The sequence below is a fragment of the Triplophysa dalaica genome, chromosome 15 (assembly GCF_015846415.1).
Source record: "Triplophysa dalaica isolate WHDGS20190420 chromosome 15, ASM1584641v1, whole genome shotgun sequence".
Lineage (NCBI taxonomy): Eukaryota > Metazoa > Chordata > Actinopteri > Cypriniformes > Nemacheilidae > Triplophysa > Triplophysa dalaica.
The window spans coordinates 4928372-4946380 of record NC_079556.1 but is presented as its reverse complement, the minus strand read 5'-3'; the positions used below and the strand labels follow the sequence as shown (position 1 = coordinate 4946380).

The 18009-nt window shown below is 38.3% G+C and overlaps 2 protein-coding genes across 7 annotated transcripts; both read right to left on the bottom strand.

Annotated features, from left to right (window-relative positions):
- Positions 1-3281: 3281 nt before the first annotated feature.
- slc22a15 (solute carrier family 22 member 15) lies at positions 3282-9634 on the bottom strand. 6 transcript variants are annotated; one of them, XR_008909125.1, is made up of 15 exons: positions 9411-9634; positions 8538-8675; positions 8308-8440; positions 8064-8228; positions 7860-7989; positions 7008-7229; positions 6509-6649; positions 6313-6395; positions 5467-5575; positions 5197-5269; positions 4849-5007; positions 4601-4678; positions 4117-4212; positions 3881-4025; positions 3286-3404 (listed from the first exon to the last, which is right to left on the bottom strand). XR_008909125.1 is itself a non-coding variant. In XM_056768026.1 (13 exons), the coding sequence occupies exons 1-13, from the start codon at positions 9492-9494 to the stop codon at positions 4198-4200; spliced, it is 1530 nt and encodes a 509-aa protein (XP_056624004.1). In that variant the 5' UTR covers positions 9495-9634; the 3' UTR covers positions 3457-4197. The 6 variants fall into 6 exon arrangements, 3 of the variants coding, with proteins under 3 accessions (XP_056624004.1, XP_056624005.1, XP_056624003.1); XR_008909126.1 differs by having other exon boundaries at positions 3282-3404; positions 3881-4212; positions 4601-4762; XR_008909124.1 differs by having other exon boundaries at positions 3284-3404; positions 3881-4212.
- Positions 9635-10810: 1176 nt separating this feature from the next.
- kif11 (kinesin family member 11) lies at positions 10811-18009 on the bottom strand. The gene is made up of 23 exons (XM_056767832.1): positions 17892-18009; positions 17563-17688; positions 17204-17336; positions 17006-17103; positions 16819-16897; positions 16519-16704; positions 16319-16443; positions 16122-16212; positions 15793-16035; positions 15609-15704; positions 15426-15514; positions 15257-15344; positions 14941-15129; positions 14621-14828; positions 13995-14167; positions 13572-13697; positions 12970-13128; positions 12494-12633; positions 12134-12413; positions 11791-12013; positions 11507-11673; positions 11316-11426; positions 10811-11209 (listed from the first exon to the last, which is right to left on the bottom strand). The coding sequence occupies exons 2-23, from the start codon at positions 17634-17636 to the stop codon at positions 11099-11101; spliced, it is 3189 nt and encodes a 1062-aa protein (XP_056623810.1). The 5' UTR covers positions 17637-17688; positions 17892-18009; the 3' UTR covers positions 10811-11098.

Sequence of the window (18009 nt, the reverse complement as noted above, 5' to 3'; positions counted from 1 at the left end):
CTGTTGGCGGAATCAGTGTGTGTTGGAATGCAGAAACAGCAGCTGGTGTCTACACTGTAATTACCCTGCAGCACAAATGCTTCCTGCCCCAAACACACAGATCTCACCCATCTACACCAACCCTCTATACTCACAAAATAAGAGCAAAGGTGAGGTCACACACACACATGCAGAGAGACACGCATGTCTCTGGTGCTCATCTTTTCATTTTATCAACCACATTTGAACTTGTTTTCAGTCCACCACATTGCTACCAATTATGAGGTTTTATCTTTTTTTTTAATTGCGTTATTCGCACATTCTTATTGTCTGAGAACTAATTTGTGACCCTGGACAACAAAACCAGTCTCATTGGTCAATTATTTGAAATTGAGATGTTTATATAATCTGAATAAATAAGCTTTCTATTGATGTATGAGTTGTTACAATGGGACAATGTCTGGCTGAGATACAACCATTAAAACTCTGGAATCTGAGAGTGCAAAAAAATCTAAATATTGAGAAAATTGCCTTTGAAGTTGTTAGAGGCACTGTAGCAGGACATCCTCTTACAAAAATAAAGGTTTTATAAGGCAGTAAATTTACAACATATCTTCATGGAAGATGATCTCTACTTAATCTCCTAATGATTTTTGGCATAAAAGAAAAATAGATAATTTTGACCCACACAATGTATTTTTGTCTTTTACTACAAATGTTTCCGTGCTACTTAAGACTTGTTTTGTGATCCAGGGTCACATTTACAATGTAGTATGTTTTTTTAAAGAAAAGAAAAAGGTTCTAGCTAAATCAGATGCAATCCAAAAACTTTGAAGCTCAATATCTTAAAACTTCCAGAAAGCAGAGCCTCATACTTCGTAAGCGACGATATATTGTATTACACAAATGATTATTTAACACTGTTAAAAAAGGGTGAAAATACAGCTTAAATGGATAGTTCACCCCAAAATAACATTTCTTTCATCAATTACTTCATAGTCATTCCTAACCTGTGAGAGTTTCATCTACACAACAGAAGAATTCGGAGAATGTTTGTAACAAAACAACATTGACCCCCATTGACTTTCATTGTGTGGACACAAAACCATTGAGAATTGTTTTCAAAATATCTTCTTTTGTGTTCCACAGGTTTTGATTGACATTAGCATAACAAAAGTTGACAGAATTGTTATTTTTTGAGTGAAGAATCCCTTCAACTTATTAAGATTTGATCAATGACTTATTATTTCGATTTTAGTGTTTATGATTTTGTTTTCCTTGGTCAGTTGCTGGAGAATGTGCAAGCAGCACAAAGGTTTCGGGTTTGATTCCCAGGTAACACAGACACTAATAAAACACATATATCTTAAATGAACGTCACAATATAAGAGCGTCTGTACAAAAGTTAATTTATGACTCTGAATTTCCCTTGCTTTCTTTCCTCAATCTTTCACTTATAATTAATAAAACCCCCAGGCATGACATAACTTCTTTCAGATTCAAAGGAAGACTGGGTCACCAAAAGTGCAGTATCGTCTCAGACATGAAAATGTCAGCGGTGTCAAAACATCTCATAACTGTAGAAAGGTGTGTGCGATGCAAAATTAAAAACAAGGATATCACCTCAACATGACCCCTTAACTGTATCTTCAAATAATGCAACTTTGTTTTTCGTTGTTGTTCGTAACCTATTCATCCTCACTAGTGCCTACTTCCTTAAGGTGGGATTTTCATTCATGAAAAAGTGTAATATTCAATCATGGGACTTTACAAGAGTGGACTGATTTCAAAACAGTTCAAGGAACGAAAGACTCTCATAGAAGTTCACATGGTTGCCTTAGGTGATAACAGCAACATTTTAAAGCTACATTGTTCAACAGTCACAGATGCTGAAGGTGGGGATGGTTTTTCAGGGTTCAATTCCGAGGTGACTGACATGTATTAATAAAGAAGAATCGACGCAATAATACATACTGCGCCCATAAGCGCTCTGTCGTCATATCGGCATAAGCTGGCATTGATGCTGAAACAATGTAAACAAATGAATAGGTTCAGCCTGACCGAACGTCTTCAAAGGGGAGTTCTATGCACTTTTTGATAGGGACTTCAGCTGCACTATGATGGCGTCTGAATTCAAGGATCTGTCATCAAACCAGATGCTAATCCGTAACGGTGCGTCACAAACGTCAGTTTGAAGGGGATTGTCAATAGAGGTCGATAGCCTGATTACATAGAAAACAGTTTGAATTTGATTCTGTTTAGTTTGGCATGTGCTTACATAGAGAAATAGTATATATGTTGAAACCCCTGCAGTTTCATCCTGTCACCATTCAACATAGCTTTCCTGTAGCTCAGTGGTAAGAGCATTGCGTTAACTTGTGGGTTCGAATCCCAGGGGATTGCAAGTACCTATGTAAAATGTATAGGATAAAGCAATGTAAGTCGCTTTGGATAAAAGCGTCTGCCAAAGGCCTAAATGTAATGTAAGTGTAACATCTGATCCCCGAAAAGAAATGTAAAGAAGGCAAGAGACACGTCATGAATCCTTATGAATTAAAATGATTAAATCCAGAAATGATCTGTTAAGTACACCCTGATATTGTAAGTATGCTCTAACCCTTTCAAAACATGTAACGAATTGAAAAACGTATTATTCATATATTGTTAATGTAGCCACTGCACAACTATTATATAAATTCAGCGAATCTACAAAAAAAGATTCAGTAAATAGTCATTAGTTAATCTTGTGAGATATATTTAAATATCTGTTGTGTATAATACAGACATGAATTGGTCGTGGTACTTTTAAGGTCCAATGTGTAATTCTTTTGGAGGATATTGACAGAAATGCAATATAATATACATTTAATACATTTCACACATTGGCCCTTTAAAGGTTGAGTTCATCAAAGGTTGAGTTCATCATTTACTTAAACATCATTCCAAACCTGTTTGACTTTTCCCTTTTCAGAAGAATTCTACATTTTAAATGTTTTGATGTTAAAAAGAATGCTAGTAATCAAACAAAAGCCAGGGACATTTCTCAAAATATCTAAATTTGTCTTTCTCATGAGAAAGTCATACATGTTGGGAAAGACATTAGGCTAAATGATGCACAAAGTAATTTCCATGCAATATTCTACATTAATTATTTTCATAAGTTCATCTGCTCATTTTTACAGAGGTAGTACGTTATGACCTGGAGCATCTTTCTCGTGAGTTCAGTCTCAGGTCATATTGTATTCAATGATTTCCAGAAATCTGGCTTCATCCTCAGGCTTCATACCTGCGTTGATGGCTCACCTCTCTCTAACACCATCACGTATTCATTTTCCACACCCACGTTTTGCAGACAGATACCGATGTGAAATGAAGGTACTTTTCTCTACCAGGTGTCAGTTGTGCGTTCGGCATGGGTTTATGTTCTGAACACAAGGAAGTAAAATCACCCCTGCTAATATGGCTTTCTTAAAGGCTTTTTTATTCTGTTTTATTGATTCTTGGGAACCACATCTTTCTGAAATCTGAATTCAGTTTTTCTTATGTAAATCTTATGCAATTGTTTTTGAAATCTAATTATGTCAATTTACCAACTCCCCCAAAATCAGACTGACAGCTCAAACGATAAAACGTTATGTTAAGCGCACAAATGGAACATTTTTCAACACAGATTTCTTATTTACTTGCGCAGTGATTGACATTTTCCTTTATTTTTTAACATAAAAAGTAATGGATGAGAGATGTCAATTCAAGTCATCTTTTACATGTTCCCTGACCTCGGTGGGATGCAAACCATGTAATTATTATAATGTCTGCGACAGACAATAACAAATTTATTTGGTTTGGTTGAACACAGGGTATAAATATAAATGATGCAGTCAGAAGAACACACCCTCTGTACCTGCTATTTATCTCCCTGTGATATAACACCCGCCAGGCCTTGCAGGAAGACACGTTTAAGAATGAAAACAGTTATTAGTCCTGCTCCCTTAACCTGTTCTGTCAGCTACACGCAGCACCACAGGCTGCGATTACAGCAAGGAAACCTCGACGGAAACAAAGGAAAAACAGGTTTGTAGGTTGGTTGTTTTGCGTCGGCTTCTTTAAAGCTTCCAGCTCCCATTTTCTGTGGTTTACCTGAACACCGTTCATCTGCGTCAATGCTGACATCACCTTGAGGAACGGGTCAAAGGTGACCTAAGTTCAGAAAAACTGCTCTCAGCAAAGCGCCATCTGTTGGTCAAAGGTAGGTAAGTACACCGACGCTTATTACACTTGAGGAATTTATTTAAAATCTTTTAAAATAGTGTTCATTAATATACAGAAATATACACTTATACAAGCTCTTTTCCCTTGATCTACACCACTGACAAACATCCAGTATCAATCAAATCTGCAATCTCCCAAACCATTTTTGATGAATGGTAACAAATGCAGACTTACAAATATATTGTCACATATGTTACGTAAAAATCGCAAGTCACAAATGGCAGTAAACATTAAAGTATGAACAATTGTGAGACACGCTTAGGAATGAGTATCTGGTCCTTTTTTGCTATATTCAAATATCCGTTACACATTTGCATCTTACGTATTGATGATCTATGCAGATTAAAGGCACCTGTAGTGTATGAGTGTTTGAATCTGCGCTTGGCACAATAATAGGACACCAGCCACTGTGGTCAGGAATGTTCACAAACTGGCAAAAGAAAGTGTTAAAGTCCACATTTCAATCACTATCTGCCTCGTTGTCAGATAAATGCTTTTCCTCTAAGAGGTGTACCTAACAAGACACAAATAATGCAATCCGATTAGATCATTATATGATAATACTAAGCAGTGTAAAACAATGCTGTGCATCACGGTTACCTGTGGCTCTAATATTCGCTGATAGGTGGGGCTGGAAAGTTCATCGAGTGTTTCCGCTGAAGGTTTATTGAGGGTTTCCGGCAGTAAGAGCCCGAGGCAGCTCGCTGATAAACCGCTCAAACAGAACACCATAAACGGCAAAGAGGCATGCAGTGTTCTCTGGATAATATAACCAACAATCAGTTCATAAACATTTAATATATAAAAGGATGTCAACACAAAATCACAAATGCAAAGAAAATTAAGTTAACGCAACAATTATGCATAAACATATTCAGATGCATAAAAGCATATACCTAAAGAATAAGAATAAGCAATTATATAAAACATTTTTTTATAGTTGCTCACCATGCTCGGCACGAATGGCGCCAAAATCCCTCCTACTCTACAGGACATGGAACACACACCCAACCCTGCATTCCTAACACAAACACACAAACACAAATTAGATTGAATCCAATCAAGCACAGTGAACACTAGAGGGCGGTGTTTACTTGAGCATGGATCCTACTCTCCAACAGTTTACACAATTTTAATACACACATCTACTATATAAAAAAGCAAATGGATAAGAGCAAAACCACAAGGGTTACATTAAACATACAGTGTTGTTTGTACCTGATCACGGTTGGGTAGAGCTCTGATGTGTACACATATACAATATTAAATGCTGCACTGACCATCAGTTTTCCCACTAGAGCCAGAGATGTGGCATTCAGAAAGGTCCCTGAGAAAGCAAACAATAGACTTGAAATCGGTTTGTAAGTAGAAATGATATATTCTTAGAAATACTATATATTGTGTAATTGTAAACTTTAACCATCGCATCAAAATGTAAAACTTTATAAGGTTACAAAATACAAAAGTCTGGAAACAAAATACTAGACTTTTCTGAATAATTTTTGCAATTACTCACAGGAGTAAGTGAGTTTCTCACAGGGAGTTCATCGCCATAACTATTAAACATATGCCACTGATATATGACAAGCAGAAACTACCGGAATACTGTCTTGATTTTTCATCACCTTAATCCCCCCAAAATGTTTTGCTCAAATACATTCTTTGAGATGTTTGCTTGTGCCGTATTTAATTTAAACAGACGCATTATGCTTTGATCTTTTATTATCTAATACAGCTGCTGTACAATGCAAATAAACTATTTTTGCAGCAGCATGGCTATGACTGGAGGCTTTAACCGTGCTTCCACAAGTCTCAGCTTGTCACTGAAGCTGCTTAACGTCTGTTTTGTTGCAGCAGAACAACAACAACACACGTTTCAAAAGAAAATGTCGATGCATTTATATTAATGAAATCAGTTGATAATGCCCACGTGGCGCACACATCCTGTTACACAACATTCATTTTGTAGTGTTTGTTTTTATGTTAAGCTAAATGACAGATAACCTGAACCAAACCGGAGAATTTTAATGTCATGAAATTTGATTTATTTACAAAACTGATTACCTGAGACCGGTACAAACATTGTGAGCATACAAGACACACCAGCAAAGGCAAGAAAGACAGCCAATGACTTCCGCCTGCCTGCCCTGAAATAAAACCAGACACACACAAAATAAATTGTTGATAACATTATAGATACATATCAATAAACGTGTGAGAGAGCTGAACATTGCAGGAGTTTGATGGTGTGAGTATTTACCACTGTTTGTTAATGAAGTACATGCAGAGAGGGTAAGCCGGAAGTTCCACCAGTCCGTACATAGCAACACTAAGATAGCGATTTCCTTCATCTTCACTGGCATTGAGGGTCAACCCGTAATACACGAGGCTACAGACATACCTGGAATATACAAACATACACAGCAACACAAAGTTATATATAAAATATTATATACATTCAAAGACGTACAAATAAAGACCATTCTTTAAAATCAAGTTTAACTATTTTTTTGGTCACCCAACAAAAATAATAATAACCATGGGCTTAATATGGGCTAGGGTTAGTTTAAGGATTGTAGTAATAATAGTTACATGTACATAGTACATGCATCTAGAAGAGGACTGTAAAATATAGTGCAGCCAAAAATGTTCAATGTTTTTAAATCTATGGTTAGGGTTTTGAACAGACCAAATACATAATAGTAGTCAGAGAAACCTTTGTTTGTAATGCTAAACAATGACATTGCTGCAGTACTCACCATACATACATGAGCACCATAGTTCTCCGCCGTAGTACGGGATGTGTGACCAGCTGGAAAACCCCAGGACTGGATCCATCAGGAGTGCAAGTGCTGACGGTCCGGCGGAGTTTAATTGGAATTCTGCCTTTGCCGTTCCTCACAGCGAAATACTGCAGAATGTCCTCAGCCTGCTTCGTATGACCCTGAGAATACAGCCAGCGTGGAGATTCTGGCAGAGTCCTGAAAAGAGGAAAACACACAATTACAGAATGATCTGAAAATGAACTGTGCAGACACGCTCTCATTTTTCAACATTTAAAAAAATACTTAAACGGGGTTTGATATTTGAAGCTTTAAAGATTGCAATTGTTCAAGAACTTAAATGTTTTTTTATTGCACATTTTTACAGTCTGATTATAAAGCAAGTCTTTACAACATCATTCAGCTTTACTTGCACGAGTTGTTCCAAATATGTATAAACTTCTTTGTTCTGATGAACACAAACAGTTTTGGGGCCCTTTTGACTACCCTTGTAACTTTTTCTACTATGGTAGTCAATAGTGGCACAGATCTGTTTGGTTACAAGCATTCTTCCAAATATTGTTCTTTGTGTTCTTAATACACATTTGGAACAACACGAGGGTGAGTAATGACAGCATTTTTATTTTTGTGTGAACTGTCCCTTAAAGGTTGTTCTAACGTTTTAACTTGACTTTCTGTCTAGGTTACACCCTTACTAAGTCTATAATGGTTCTCAAAACATCACCAAAAGGAGCTTTACATTTACATTTCACTTTGAATAAATCCTTCTGACTGTATTTTACTTGTTGATTGTCATGATTCCGGGCCAGCAGCGATCAGTGCACTTACACGCAAAGCAGGAAGAGCAAAAGTCCAGGACAGTTGGCGGCGGTTGCCAAGCTCCTCCAAGGCCGAACACAGTAACCTAAAGCGGCAAAGAGGCAGATGCCCACTGCGAAGGTCATATTAGTCAAGGTTCCTGTAATACACAAAAAAATCAGTGTTCCATACCTACTCATGTAGAATATTGAATCCGACTAAAAGTCTTCAAACCTGTCATCGCCCAGTACGACTTTCCCACGTATTCCTGAGTGAGGACGAAGCAGACCAAAGCCATGCCTCCATTCATCAACCCTACCAACAGGCGGGACAAGGCGAAGATCTCATAACTGGGAGCTAATGCAGTGCCATATCCAAACAAGACTTCAAAAAACAGACCTGAGAGAGACATGTAAACAAGTCACTTTATCCATAGACTAGCTGTGTATAAGGTTTAACGGATTCCTGTTCACCCTACCAGTAAGAAAAACCGGCTTTCTTCCGATCTTATCAGAAAGCGGTCCAAACAGGACATTTCCTATCAGGACACCGGCGAAGAAAAGGGACCCTGCCAGGCTCACCTTATAGGCCTCTTCTTCAACCAGAGACCACTGCAAGGGTACAAATAACAGCATAGACAAACACATAAGTCTTCTTTAAAAGCATACATTTATCTTGTGGAAAGACACAAAAAAAGAACATCATTACCTCGGTCACAATAGAACTGACATCCTCAGTAAATGTCACTCCTTTAGTTGTATCCCCAGCTTCAGTAACAGGCTGTTTGTGATATTCTGGCACTGCACCCACTAAAACTATCAGCATGGACTGGCATGCCATATACACCTTCAAAAAAGACAGATATGTTTTTAAGTTGCGGAGAATGAAATGTTCACTGATCTAAGTTTCTAAGTCTAAGTGATAGTTCACCTTAAAATAAAGATTCTGTCATCATTTACTCACCCTCTTGTCATTTCAAACCTGTATGACTTTCCATCTTCTGCAAAACACAAAAGAAGATATTTTGAAGAATGTTGTTAACCGGCTCCCATTCACTTGCATTGGTTTTGTGTCCATACAATAGAAGTGAATGGGGGCTAGCACTTTTAGGTGATCAACTTTCTTCAAAATATCTTCTTTTGTGTTCTACGGAAGAAAGTCATTAAGGTCTAAAATGACAAGAGAGTAAATTATGACGATTTTGAACATACTCAAACTAATCTCAAGCCAATATCCGGTATGTCAAGGTAACATCCAAGCTAAAACTAACCAAGTAGCTTCCTGGATAGCAAATGTTCTTAAACTTAAATCCTAAATTATAAAAAGGCTGTGCTTTACACATAGACGTAAGACACTTCCACGTGTCATCCCTATAAAGTCAATGTTTACTTTTCGCAGTCAAATCAAGCCAAATCCATATGGATAGATAAGGTGCTACTTTGAATCCAGATAGAAGAGATTTCACGAATACGTTTCGCACACATGTTTGGCTTTTCTCTTGCCTAAGAAAAACGAAGCTATTTAGTATTTACTAACACGTGCACGTGACAGTTCTGTGAATCTGCCTCCATCATCGCTTACCTGTAGAAAAACCAGGACGGTCACCATCCGCTTCTGATGTCTGCCGAATTCCCCAACCGCCTGAAAAGCCTCTTCTAAATCCATTCCAGGGTCAAATCATCCGAGAGCATCATATATAATATGCATCTAACATTTTTAATCCTATTAATTGAGATTCCAGCTTCAGATGTTTGGCTTCAATCTGGTATTCCTTTGCATATGAGCAACGAAGGAAGATTGTAACACGTGTCACGGTGCGCAGTTCTGATTGGACCACATGAGAGTAACGCGAGAGCGCTTTTAAAGCATACTACCAACGTATGTGATGGAATTGCTCTCGCGGTACTTTGATGTCAGAGGCCGAGCGGTCTTGACTGCGTCACGTCAATAAAGTGAAAGGGTTTAAAACTAGTCCGAGACTAATTATTTAAATGTAATCGAAAACAACTTGTACTGACAAATCTTAAAAAAGTGCAATTGTTTTGTCTCAAGATGCCCACCAATGTTTTTTTTAAAGTATGTTTTTATAAATAATTGAATATCCTAGTTTAACAAAGGCCTAGTCCTGGTTAATTATCCTACCTATACATTTCAAAGGGAAGGCGCTTTGCAGCTCATACTTCAATGGACAATGTAGTGGATGTATAAGTTATACATGATTATAACCTAAATGTTAAAGGTAAAATTTACCCCGAAAATGAAAATTGCGTCATTATTGACTCACATCTGGGACATAATTGACCCTCATAGTAGGACGGATTAAAATGGGTGTTATGGGTGCCTCAGAACGGTTTCCTTTTATAAATTCTTCAAATCCTCAGAAATGGTAGTGATGTTCCAGAACTGAAAATTGCAAACTTTCTTCCAATTTGTTTGGTGTTCGACAGAACAAAAAATTGTATAGAAGTGTTAAACAACTTGAGGGGGAGCAAGTAATGACAGAATTGTAATGTTTGGGTGAGCTATGACCTCAAAAAAAAAAAAAAAAAACGTACAGTACAAGGCATAATTATACATTTATTTTGTAATATCATTTAAACCAGCTCGACTATGCCTTTACACGCAATCCTAACTATTGGTTGTTTTTAACTGATATTGTTATATCATTTCAAACCCCAGCAGTAAGAATACTTTCAATTCAATTGACCTCATAACCCCTAGACGGAAATAAGGTAACCCCAAAATTTCTAAGTGAAATGACAAACTTAATAAAGAGGCCTTTGTAAGATTGAAATCTTTATTAAATGCACCAACTGAATGTCTTTTAGCTAAACTAGTTGTTTTTTAATTTACAAGAATTTAAGATTCAAAGACAACATAGCTGCACAGTGCACACACAATCACCAATATTACACAATCTCAGAGTGAATATAAAAGACAACATTAAGAACTTTATACATTAAGACTTCGAAAATGAACCATACTTTAAAAATACTTTATTAAAGATGGAGTGGATTTCTCTTTTGGCATTTAAATCTGAACACATACTCAAAGAAAACAAGTCTAAACTAGTGAAAATCGAAGTAACACAATCACCCTGAACATAACATTGGATATTCATTATTTTAAAAACTGTGACAATGAGGTAACCAAACAGACATAACATATATAAAAGGTAGACACTCACAACTCATGTTGAAAGAGACATACACGCTAAAAAGAATTCTAATTGACACATAAAATTAAGGATTAAAAACAAACAATGCGTGTTAATTCTGACACCTCAGTGGTAGTTTAGAACGGGGTGGTGAACACATGCTCTCATTCTCAACCTTTGAACGGTTAAGTGTCTTATTGCCATTTTCCTTCTTGCCTTTCTTCTATTTGGGAAAAGAGAAAATGTTTAGTCAGAAATCTAGCCAACAAACATTCAATATGCAGCTCACACTATAAACCATATACGCGAGAGATGTTCAAACGTCTCACCTTGAAGAAGGGAACTCTTCCGTTTTCATAACATATCAAGTTCTCATTGAAGCAAGTCTGTTCTGTGCCGTTTCCATCACTAGAAACACTGACTTCATCCTCCAGAGAGTCCTAAAACAGCAGATTTAGAGACTTAGCCATAGGTCCAAATAAATACATAGTAAAAATACATCTAATAAGTGTTTTGGTACCTGATCAAGAGGCTTGCCCTCATCTACTTCTAAAACAGTCTCACACTGACTCAGGGCGCTCTGTAACACCTCCTGCTGAGCTCTGAACTCCTCCTCCAGTTCCTCTCGGCTCCTCGGCTTGCTAAGAGCACGCGGGTACGCATACTCCTTACGCTGAGGGGTCGTTCCTGCAATGACACAAACACTTCACTACTAATACCGCCGTTTACTCAGGAATACTCATTTATTTCAGGGCTTTACAATTGTGTGCATAAACCAAACTTTGTTCTCTCAGCTTTTCTCACCGGTAGGTAAATCTAGTCTCAGCTCAGAACTGAGGAAGTTGTGTACGGTGTCCAGTGTCTGAGTGCTGATGGAGGAGAGGGTCTCTCTGTGCTCCTGCAACGTGGCCTCATCACTGCCCGTCTGCAATTCCACACGACCCAGGATTCCTTCCACTTCCTGTTGCATTTGACCCAGACTAGCTTCGCAGTCCCGGATAGCATTCTCCCCCTTTTCTTCTACAGACTGTGCACACACATAAAATAAGCATTTTCTTAGATTTCCCAAAGCTGGTAAAAAAACACTCTAGACTAAACTTATGCATTAATTTTTCCGAAAAAAGGCCAGCAAACATGAAAACCGAACCTTCATCAGGTCTTGCACTGCTGTGTCTGTCTCTCTGATAAGCTTTAGTCGTTCCTGAGTTTTATTCTCGGTCAAGTCTCTTGCGTCGTGACACCACTTGAGTCCCGACTCGGTCAGAGAGTCCAAAGACATCTGCAGGTGTCCGCAATAACCGACACACTCTTCCAATGCCCGCTCTCCCTCTTCTGTTGCTGCGTTCATCTCAGACATCACTCCATCCACGGAAGTACCCAGCCGAGCACAAACAGACACAGTGTCCTCCTCTACCGCAATGCACTTACTGTAATAAAAAATGAGATTCATTAACACTGTGTTAAAGGTAATCTTGAGAACTGAAGGTACACGTGGTTCTCCTCTCACCTCTGTATGGAGCTCTGCAGAGTTTCTAGTGGCGTGATCTGGGCAGCAGTTGCTTGTGTGAGACCCTCCAAGTCTGTCTGGGTTTCCAAAGCCAAGAGATTCATTTGGTCCTGCAAACACTTAACCAGCTGGGCCACACGCTATTGAGAGAAATAGGTATTACAGCGCCATCTAATGACCAAGTCGCGATAGTGCTGGTTGGCTTGCAAATGTTTTAAACATTGCCAAAACTAGTTTTCCTGGCATAGTTTGGACAATAAACTCCTTAACATTGAAGTATACTCAGCATTTCAAGTTTATAGAAACAGCCCAAATTAATTGTAGCCTATCGGTTACATTTATAGCCCACAAAGCTGGTAAACATCTAACTCAATCAACTTGACAGAAATGTGTATGCAGTAATGTCAAGCATGATTGCTTTGTTATCCGTTCCAGCACAACTGTTTCCAAGAATGTGTCATGGTGAGTAGACCTACCGCCTGATGGTTGTTTCCAGTTTGGCAAATCTGCTGTTTTAGATTGTCGTTTTCAATACGCAGAGCGCTGAAGCCCTGCACGGCACTCTCTTTCATACTGGCCAAAGATTCAACGGAGGAGTTGAAAAACGACATCATTTCTGTCTTCAGACCTTCCATCTGTGAAATACAATTTTAACTTTGTCAAGACCTAATGGTTATCTTGTAGGGATGTAACGATATAATTGATATCGTGTTACCGCAATTGCAACATTTTTTAATATCGCGGTTACACGAAACTACAGTTCTTCCATGCCTAGCTGAGAATGTTAGAAACAATACTAGATGTTACATTTGGCAGGGTCAATCTGGTGCAATTATTTTATTATTATTATTTTTAGGTCATTTGACCCATCTCATACCTCTAAAGCATCATTAAAAAAAAGAGGATGCTTTTGGCACATTTCCAAATCATCTTTTAGCATTTTAAATACTGCAATAAACACCGCACTGTGGGCTTTATACAGAGGTATTATTGATCAGAAAGACTTTGATATTGTTAAATCCCCATTATCTTACAAATCCAATGGCAAATAGTGTCAATTGGTTCTTCACACACATACCTGTTCAGGAAGCAGATGGTATCTGTGAAGGGTTTGCTTTAAACTGTCATTCATAGCCATGATGGACCTGATGCCTGGCAATGCTTGGGCAACAAGAACCTCTTCTAGATGTTGTTTGTGTTCATCCTAAAAAGACATTACATAAGAACTTTTGCTTGATACTTTAACAACTATTAAAATAATATTAAAACGCAAAACTATAACCAAAATACAAGATTCACTGTCTGTCTGTCTGAGATACTACTAAAAGTCAAGGTTGTCAACTTTAGGCGTTAAAATTATTAAATTATGGGAAACCAGTACAATATGCACATTTTCAATTTACCTTGCAGGTCTAGCTTTGAAAACCATTAGTGGCAAATAAGAATGTACTCAATTTTAAAGAAATATTATAGATTAAATGTAAAACGTCAAAGTCCGCACCAGAATTTCCAGCATACTGTTTTGAGCCTCCTGCGAGAGTTTCTTCTGCTGTAGCACTTGTTCCTTACACCGCTCAACACCTTTACCAACTGCACTTTTAATACTGCTGTACGATTCACACACGGCACCTGAAGTCTCTTTAAATGTCCTGCTGTTCACCGTCAGCAGCTCACCTACAAAAAGACACAAAAATCAACTAGGGAATGTTTTGCTGTTTGCCAAAACAAACAAAAGCATTTAGTGCCGTTATGTAATTTTTGAAGCTCAATCATCACAAGTTTTACTTAAAAAGTTAGAAAAATGAAAGGGATTTTTCACAGGCAAAACAAAACTTCCGGCTTCAGAAGACCTTTGTTAAGACCACAGAGCAGTGTCGAGCAGTTATTTGATCGATGGAAGCATTTTTTCGAGTTTCAAAAAGTCAACGCCCATTCACTCCCATTCTACCGCTTGGAGGTTAAAGATACGTGCTACTATAACTCCATATAACTATAATAATTGCATTATTCTTCAAGGAGAAAGTCATATACAGTCAGGATGCCTTGAGGGCGTGTAAATCTTGGGGAAATTGTGTTACGCTTTTGAAAAATCCCTTTAATAAGTAAATACAGAAGTTACTTCCTCACCCACTGAAGATCGGTAATAGTCAATGATAGCCGAGTGTTTGTGGCCCTGCTCCTGCAGTGTTGTTTGCATACTGTTGTAGCAGTTCTCCATGGACTGGGCAAAGCTCTCTTGAGCCTCACTGTTATGAAGTTCCACATCTTTCTTTCGCTGTAACTTGGCATGAAGACCACTTACATCCTGTGTGCTGGTCTCAGCTGTACTCAACAGCTGGATGAGAGAAATCAGGTTAGGATGGTGTGCAGATGTGTTTCTCCCCCCCCACACACACGCATTACAGTAACTTACACAAAGCTTCTAAATATTTTATCATCTCACTGACCTGGTCAGCGGTGCTGTATAGCTGCCCCTCATTGTTCTGGAGCTGTGTAGCAATGAACTCCTCCTGAGTCAGGCGATGCTTGGTCTCCGTTAGATCCTTGTGGGCCTCCTCCAGAATTTGGTTCTTATTCTGCAGGTCCTCAGTGCACTGGTCCAATTTCTGCTTACTGTCTGTGAACAACTCCATAATCTGCTAATGCAAACAAAACAATCAGCACTTTGTGACATCACAAACAGAAAGTTAGAAAGCAGAGTATATACACACACAAAAGCAAAAGTATTTTAAGAAAAAAAAAAAAAAGAAGAAAAAAAATTGCCTTTTTGAGCTCATCCTCCGTAGCCGCGATTCGCTCATTATACTCCGTAATCTGTTCCTCCTGAGACACGAGTTTACTATTCATACTCCTGCAAACAGACAGTGCCAAAAATAAGACCCTTAAACATTTAGACTGTTCTTATGTGAATTCTTTTCCCAAATTGACTTACTCATAGTTGTCAACAGAGAGATACACTCCATGCTTATCACGGGTGGCAGCCAGGTCTCTTTTCAAACGCTCAATCTCTTCTGTGTATTCCTGCAACATTAAGAATGTTTTTGTGTGTCAAATGCCAAACTACGAAACAGGACACCATAAAAATGTGTCAAACACAATTGTTAAGGAAACTTGCCTTGATCAGCGTTCTCTTGGTCAGTTTCTGGTTGACCTCTGGCTTGTTCATGATATTCTTGGCCCTGTTAGCATAGTCCAATGTGCTCAGAGTTTCCTAGAATGAAAAAATGAAAATCAAAATGCTTCACAATAAAATAAGTAGATCAAGAAGGAGAGCGAGAGAGTCCGGTAGTGGAACAAACCTCAAGATTGATGGAGGCCGGAGACACTGTGGCAATAATTGAGGTTTTAGTGCGACCTCCAAGGGAATCTTGCAGTATTCGGGTGAGTTTGGACTCTCTGTAGGGCACATGAGGTCCTCTTTCCACCAAAGCCTTGATGACTCGACCAAGAGTCAGCAGAGACTGGTTGATGTTGCCAGCTTCACGCGCCCGCTTATCCACGGCACCGGATCGTCCGATGTTCTCGCTACCTGCAAGATCCACCTAAATAGAGATGGAACCATGGTGGTTTGTTGAAGATTTGACAAAAATATTCCTCGTATTCCATAATCTGAAGCGAGCAGACCCACCAAGTTCAGTTTTCCAATCTTGACCAGCTCTTCTCCATCAAGTGTGATCTCCTTCATGTGAATGGTAACGGAGAACACAGAGTGGGATCGACTGGTAAAATCAAAGCAGAGTAAGGACGTTAAACAACTCCATCATACAAATACTTCCTGAGCTACATTTCCTCTACAGGATGTATGGAGTTGGTTTATGTGATTACCTGGAGTAAGCGTTCATTAGGGTGGAGGCAGTCTTCCTTTTAGCTGATCCTCTCTCCAGGATCTGATACACCTCATTCTTGTTGTGCACAGTGATCTCCTCAAGGCCTTTAATGACCACACCCCTCTGATAAATACACACACTGTTATATTGACATCAGTTCAATGCATTACAGCTAATCATTAGAACAAAAAAGTGCACCTTGTTTCTGGGATCATCAAATAGTTGTAATCGCTCCGTGACATCAGGAGCAGGGCTGAGCAGGTCAAAGAGTTCCTCATTATATATCTCCAGCAAAGAGACTTTCACAGAGAACTCCGTCCCATTACTGGACAATTTCTCAAAGATCTGATGAAGAGTTCTGGGAATGATCCCAGCCAAAGGGTCCTGAAGAGGAAAAAATTTAAAGATCATACAGACATCAGAAGAAATCTCGCATGAAACAAGCTGACTAGAAAGGTATCAACATATGGAATTTTAAACCTTGACCTCGAGACATACCTCTTCCCAGGTAAATTCATCATTAGGTGACCTCTCGCCCTCCATAGTAAAGGTTTTTCCTGTCCCAGTTTGTCCATATCTTTAAACAAACAAAAAACATGGTGTTTTTTTACACAGCTGTTAAAACATAGCAGATTTAAATAAATAGAACATTTGATAATTTCAAGAGATGACTGAAGATACTCACGCAAAGACTGTACAGTTATAACCCATGATGACCTCATCTAAAATAGGACAAACCACACTCCTGTACACATCGATCTGTTTGGCAGAAGGGCCAAAAACCTAAAACAAATTCAGAGGAGACATTTAAAAACAGTCTATTGCAATATTTATATCAATCCAGAGGATTTGGGTTAGATAAAAAAACAGGCCAAAAACTCACCATATCAAAAGTGTATGTTTTCCTGGCTGCTTTGTCTGCAACACCTCCAGTACGGACCATCAACTCTTTTCGGTTCTGGTCACAATCAATAACTGTATGAGAGTTAGATTTACGCTCCACAGTGTTGAATGGCCTGGAAATTGCATACAAGTGGAAATATGTCAATGATATACAGTTCCAATAACAAAGATGTAACTTTAAACAAAAACATTAATACAACTTAACAAACAATGTTAAATGTAGAAAACAGTATAGTAATAATTCCGTCTTCAGTTCAGATCAATAACAGACTTGAGTGAGTGGGGTATGCTGACCACAGCTTTTTGAAGAAAATAAAACACATATACATAAATATTCACCTGCATCGTACAACCACTTGTATATTTCTGGCCTTATCATCTTTTTTGACTGCCGATATCTGAGACGATGCCATGGTAAAGGAGCGTCTTCTGTGCTCCAGATTTGAAAAGCCCTTTAAATGTAACCTTTAAAAAAATACAGATACTAAGCATCAGAAAGCAGAGCCCTTAGTTAGTTTAAAAAATAAACACACAACAAGAAAAATAAACAGACACAAGATTATATTACAAATATCCGCATATTACTGTCAATGCTAAACGGCGCCTAAACTAAATAAACCACTAAAATATATTTTTTAAAGTAGAACAGTATCAGCAAACGCACGTACCGTTAAGTGTATTTCTTTTCAAGAAGAGCAAATATACCCCAAAATCGTTTAAAATCCTCCCCGAAATGAGGTTTATTTCTTCGCCCTCTATGTGCTGTGGCGCTCGCTAAGGGTTTTC

What these genes read in the sequence shown, in the direction of transcription:
- kif11 (XM_056767832.1), bottom strand. Translation starts at nt 17,636, where the DNA reads ATGGCATCGTCTCAGATATCGGCAGTCAAAAAAGATGATAAGGCCAGA. An exon ending in CTAATGAACGCTTACTCCAG is followed by an intron (nt 16,213 to 16,318) that starts GTAATCACATAA and finishes TGATTTTACCAG; the next exon opens with TCGATCCCACTCTGTGTTCT. An exon ending in CCAAGAGAACGCTGATCAAG is followed by an intron (nt 15,515 to 15,608) that starts GCAAGTTTCCTT and finishes TTAATGTTGCAG; the next exon opens with GAATACACAGAAGAGATTGA.
- slc22a15 (XM_056768025.1), bottom strand. Translation starts at nt 9,494, where the DNA reads ATGGATTTAGAAGAGGCTTTTCAGGCGGTTGGGGAATTCGGCAGACAT. An exon ending in GTCGTACTGGGCGATGACAG is followed by an intron (nt 7,990 to 8,063) that starts GTTTGAAGACTT and finishes TGTGTATTACAG; the next exon opens with GAACCTTGACTAATATGACC. An exon ending in AATGTTTGTACCGGTCTCAG is followed by an intron (nt 5,576 to 6,312) that starts GTAATCAGTTTT and finishes TTGCTTTCTCAG; the next exon opens with GGACCTTTCTGAATGCCACA.